At 37.4% G+C, this 5,870-nt stretch overlaps 1 protein-coding gene across 2 annotated transcripts; it reads left to right on the forward strand.

Annotated features, from left to right (window-relative positions):
- Positions 1-11: 11 nt before the first annotated feature.
- Positions 12-2,968, forward strand: GTF2H5 (general transcription factor IIH subunit 5). 2 transcript variants are annotated; one of them, XM_082049813.1, is made up of 3 exons: positions 12-114; positions 499-613; positions 2,557-2,968. In XM_082049813.1, exons 2-3 carry the CDS (start codon positions 579-581, stop codon positions 2,735-2,737), a joined length of 216 nt encoding a protein of 71 aa, XP_081905939.1. In that variant the 5' UTR covers positions 12-114; positions 499-578; the 3' UTR covers positions 2,738-2,968. The 2 variants fall into 2 exon arrangements, with proteins under 2 accessions (XP_081905939.1, XP_081905940.1); XM_082049814.1 differs by having other exon boundaries at positions 70-207.
- Positions 2,969-5,870: the final 2,902 nt, after the last annotated feature.

Here is a 5,870-nt window from a genome sequence, read left to right on the forward strand (position 1 = left end):
ATCTGGCCAATCCGAAGGCGAGGTCGGGAGAGGGCAGGTCTGCGCATGTCGTGGCGCTGGCCGGCGGCAGCAGTTCCTCCGTCGTCAGAGCAGCGGTTGGCGGTAGCGACGCAGGTAAAGGGTGGGTGGAACCGGGGCCCTTGGGAGCCGTGGGACCTGTCGGTCGAGAGTCGTCTCGCCCGTTCGCCACCCCCGGCCGTTCCAGAGGTGGGTTGGGGCTTGTCTTCTTTCGCAAGGACGCGGCTGGCCTCCGGCGGCGGAAGGACCTGTATTAGGCCGCAGCCGCTGGCGGCGTGGGGCAGAGCTGCCCAGGCTGCTCTCAGGGGTGGGACCTTTAATTTTCACAGCTGAGTGCCAAACCTGAGTCGGCCCTTCGCGTCCCTCCCCCAGTCACCGCCGCTTAGCTGGAGAGCAGGGCAGAGCTGCTGGTCCGGGGGGCTGTGGGTTATCTTGAAGGATCTCAGAGTTCAACCAGGGTGTTGTTTCTTTTCCTTTTAGATTTCCACTGTTTACGTGTGTAACCCAAAGCAAGAGTTGTTCTTGTCACTTTTTTCGGTATTTGTAAGAGAAGTGGGAAGATGGTGAATGTTCTGAAAGGAGTCCTGATTGAATGGTTAGTAACAGCACTTACTGTCTTCTGTTGTGTCAACGTCTACTTATCTCTTTAGAGCTGGAAATATTGTAAGTCACTTAACAGTCTAGACAAAAAAAAAAAAAATTGTGAGGAGGGGGCATGCTGAACAATCAGACAGAAGTGTGGCCTTTGGGGGAAGCAGAGGGGCAGTTGTAGGTAATCCTAAATCCAAACTCGTTTTTCTTTTCAAGATATTATTTTCTACTTATGCTTAACCATTAGATGTTCCATCTTGTTCTTTCTGTTGCTTAAAAATAATATTTGTTGTTGTTGTTTGTGAGCAATGTGTTTCTTTACTGGTTCTAGAGGGAGATAATTTTTCATCCTTTCTTTTCTGTCTTTTTAAACTCCAGTCCAAATTCTGTTCAAGGCTGAAATGTGGTTCTCTTTGTAGATCATACCTGAATATGCTTGTAGTTTGTAAAAGAAAGCTTTTGATAATGTGCAGTAAAAAAGTTTTAATGCAATCTGAAGTCTCTAGACTAAGAGCCAGATAACTGATTGCCTCCAAAGTAAAAAGAATTATCAGTCAAGATTTGTGGGGTCATTGCGTAGCATTATATGACATACAAGATTTCTACTGTACACTTAAATTGCAAACATATTAACAGATAACAACTGCACAAAAGCAGAAGAATGTTGAACCTCTTGTGATGTGCCTGCATGGTGCATATAGCTGTGAGCTTGCTGCAGTGAACATCTGAGCTGACTGGATGTCTAATAGCTCTGTTTGAGAAGTTCAGAGCCTCAACTTTGCTATAAAAAGTCTGTCTTCTCAAATTTGTCTCCATGCTAGTATGTTGGAAAACCTTCTGAAGCAAAAGAAATATCCTGCCTACAGTTATTCTGGTCATTTTAGTCATGCTTCTGCAGGTTTGTGGATAATATTAAAGGCTGGGTTTAGAGTTGCTGGATAGGGGGCAGGGGAAGTGCTTGGTTTCATAGTGCATGTCTTTGCACCATGTATGCTTTTAGGGAAAGGTGAATTGGTCCTCGTAATGCATTTAAAAGAGAGGAGATTAGCTAAGTATTCTTTTAATATTTACTGTGTTATTAAGAATTACTATGTTGCCAAAATAACTATGTTCACAATTTTGAAAGTTATCCTGAACTGATTCCAATTTCCTGTTTTTCTTGCACATCTTCTTCACTAGTTGTTGCAATCAAATGCTGTTTTACCAAAGAGCATGTTTTTCCTGTGTCAGAATAATATTGTCTGAATTTTTCAGAATTTTAGTGGATCAAAGAGCTTATATTTTGAAGCCAGTTTATCTAGCTGCTTAGTATAATGCAGCTGTTTCAATTACCTGTAATTTCCATACTTCCAAAAGGTTTTCTTCTAAACACTTAATTTACAAGGCAACATCATGAAAAAGAAGAGACTATTTAGTTACAGTGTGATAAATGTACAATTCATACGTGACAACTTCTTCTCTGTGCTATGCTACTTTGAGTAAGATCTATGGTCTCTTGGGTTTTGGTTACCTTTAAACTAAAGTATGCTGTAAGAAAACATGTTTTAATGGTTCTATTTCTGAAGATAGAAATGTAAGTTCAAACCTCAGTAAGGGTTGTGGGGTTTTGTGTTGGTGGTTTTTTGTTTTGTTTTTTGTTGTTGTTGAAGTTTTTTTAAGCTACTTTAACAGCAGTATAGGGTCACTTCTCTGCCAATCAGACAGCCAGTTCTTCTCTTTAGACTTCAGTATCGGTTTATTTTATCTTTAACCCAAACATTACTATTGTGAAGGAAACTACTTTTTCAAAAGCTACATAAGCTTTCTTTAAATTATGAGCAACTCTTGAAATTAATATTAATCTTCCAAAAGACCTAGGGTGTGTCTTCAAAGGATGGTTTTGTTTGCTCGTTTATAACCGTATCTTATTACAATGAGGTGGGATCTTATGTGTGTTTGTCTCTACAGTGACCCAGCAATGAAGCAGTTTCTGCTGTACTTGGATGAGTCAAATGCACTGGGAAAGAAGTTCATCATACAAGACCTGGATGAAACCCATGTCTTTGTATTAGCCGAGTTGGTTAACTTCCTCCAGGAGAGAGTGGGCGAGTTGATGGACCAGAACTCTTTTCCTATTACTCAGAAGTAAAAAGACTAGAATAATGAGATTACTGTGAGTTTTGGAAGAGTGAATGTCAATAGCTCAAGTTGGTACTGTTTTAGTAGATACTCTGTGGTTTCTGTAGATACTTTGCGTTGTGTTCTGCATGGAAATGGCTACTCTAGAAAAATGATCATTTTCATAGACAAAATACTCTTGAATTGTATTTTATTTCTCATTGTGATATCTTTATTAAAATCCTTAAAATGATACACTTGAGGACTTGCCTAGAGAATTATTGATGCATGCTCTCTGTTTTTCCTTTAGGATTTTTATCTTGCCAAGGTGGTATGACCCAAAGGTTGGAGTGGTTTTTCTGTATTGGAATGCTATATGAACTCCTCTGACATGTTACATTCCTGTGGGAATTTATTAAATCTGGTTATAGTGTGACTGATAGAATGTAAAGTATGTCTGTTAAAGTATGATAGAACATCTTGATAAAGCAGTACCTGACAATGCCTTCAATTTAACTTAATGGGTTTTATACACCAAAATGAAAGTTGGTATGAGTTTTCTTTTTGTTTAGTTGGTTTGGTTTGGTTTTTGGTTTTTTTGTGTTACTTTTGTTGTGTGTGTGTTTTCTCCCCAAACATTTTACAAATGCTCTGTACTACTTGCCTACTTTTACCAAGGTTATGTTTTCTGTGTTTTGGGTGTGGTGGTGGGAATCTAGGAGTTTGGAGAGGAGGGAAGGATATGTGGGGGTGGGGACAACAAAAGCCATTATCCCAGATCATATTTTAATTGTAAACTGATTATTTGTATATCAACAGTAGCAAATCAAAGGGCTAACATAAATGGGAGACCAGTCCTTTAGATATAATTGATTGTATTTTTCCACTGAAGCTAATACCTAGTCACAATAAGCTATGTGATCAGGAAGGGGAAATAAAGACTTAGTAGCTCTACCTGTGAAGAAGAAAGCTGGTTTTGGCTTTTTTGGAGTGTTGGGTTTTTGTTTGATTTGTGATAGTGATGGTGGTTTTTTCTTCAGCTTAGCTCTTCCTCAATTATTGTACTTTGCTGCAAAGAAAGAGGCTTACAATTTCATAGGTTTTCCTCTCTTAGAGCAGAAATTCAGGTTTATACTTGTAACTCATCTCAGACACTGGCTTATTTATTAAGTTAGCTAGTGCATTATGCTAAAAAGTGTGAAGATTGCTGTCTACAATTATGGCAGATACAGATGACAGAAACACAAATAATAACAAGTTTTACCTTTTCTCTTATCCTACTTCTTACTCAAAATAGTCAAATTTGTTCAATTTTTAAGTAATCATTTATAAATGAGAGACTTCTGGGATATTGCTTCAAGGCTTGGTTTTCAGAGGTGCTGATGTACATCAGATGCTATTTTTTTATCTTTAGGGGAAGAAAATTGTAAGCAGGATGTTTTTTCTAAGGAACAGTTTTCCTTACTGACTCTCCTACTGTTGCTTTTTTGCTTGTCCAGTAGCTATGAGATTAGTTGGTGGGGTTTTTTTCCAAGGAATAGGGAAGCTTTGGGAAAATGTTTTATTAGATGTTTTTAATCAAAAAGCTGTCCGAAGAAAGTTCTGTAGAATTGCAAATATTCAGGCTTACATGAATGAGCAAATAGCCCTGGGGAATATGTAGCTCCCTGTAGTTTCTGGTTCGCCCCCATCTCTCTGACTCTGTAGAACAGTGGGTTTTAGTCCAAGTGGTTTCAACTCTTGTTTTTCTTTTGTTTTGTTGTGTTTTTGTTTTTGGTTTTGTTTTTTGTTTTTTGGTTTTTTTTTTTTTGAGTGGACACTTCCCCAGTAACGTGGATCAAAAAACAGCTTACCTTGAAATAAAAAGCTGAAAATGGTATGAGTGGTTTGTGGTTCCTTACCTCTTTCTTGAGATTGGTCAAACATTGATCTTGTAAATGTTATTTTGTGGAAGATTATTGGAGCTCTTTTAATGAAGAGATAGTCAGTAGTCTTAACATGGCATGGTAGCTTAATGCAGTTTATTTAGAAGTGTCTTATAACCTTTCTTCTGAATCCTAGTTTATTTTTCATCCAGATTTTGATGAAAGCTAAATGATCCATCACTGTCTCTTTAAATGATGGTATTTGAAAAGTAATGTTAGAATTGCACCTGTTAAACTTCTCTCTATTTAGCATATCTAGTGCTACATTTCTATTGTGATTTTCATGTTGAGTCTATGATAAACTTGTGACAGTCCTTGTCTTTTTCTCCTGGTTAATTGTACAGTTTTACCTGTATTTTAGCTTATATTTTCAGTTATAAATGTCTTATATAATACAGAGGGATAGAAGTTCTAAGCTGTATAAACTGAACAGTTAGGCATGCATTTTTATACTCTTTGCTCTCAGTCTTTTTTGAGCAAACATGTTTAGGGATTTTAACTTCTAAACCTGTCAAAACTTAGCTCCTTCCTGCAACCTTACCAGGCCTAGCTGATTCTATGCTGGAAGAATAAACAAAAGATATAAAGAAGCAAATTGGTGTTGCCTTATGGGATCTAAGGAGCTGAGTTGTTTGTAGTTTCTAGGGTCTTTAATTATGCAGAATGGTTAAGGAAATCCAATGAAGAAGCTGTTAGATTATGTATATGTATTAAAAACAAACAAACCCACCGAACAAAAATGCCCAGGTGTTTCTGGGGTTTATTAAACTTGGGCCCCAGAAAGCTTTTTTAAATTTATTTTTAATGCATATAGTCTGAGAACAGATATGCTTTTTAAAATATATACATATACATACGTGTGTATATATATATCCATCCCAGATGGGAGAAAAGTATATACTAGCTTTAAAAATGTCAAGACATTTTGAGATACTTAACATTTATGCTTACAGACTTTAAATATTTTTGCTGGCTTTCATTCAGGTATGAGGTAGTATTGGTGAGTTGAGCTGAAGGAACGAAACATTGTGTTAAGGATCTCTTAATTTTTGTAAAGGCTGGAAGCATTTCAGAATAAAAGGTTAAGGAGATCTGTTTAAATATATACATGTTTTGTTAGTAGAGTTAATATGGTGCGAGCATCAGCTCTCGCTGTATTTGGAATATAGTATGTTAATTTAACATTTCTATCCATAGCTAGTAAGTTGACTGGGTTTTGGTGTCTAGCATAGGGACTAT

Source organism: Streptopelia decaocto (genome assembly GCF_964273445.1).
Source record: "Streptopelia decaocto genome assembly, chromosome: 3".
Taxonomy (NCBI): Eukaryota; Metazoa; Chordata; class Aves; order Columbiformes; family Columbidae; genus Streptopelia; species Streptopelia decaocto.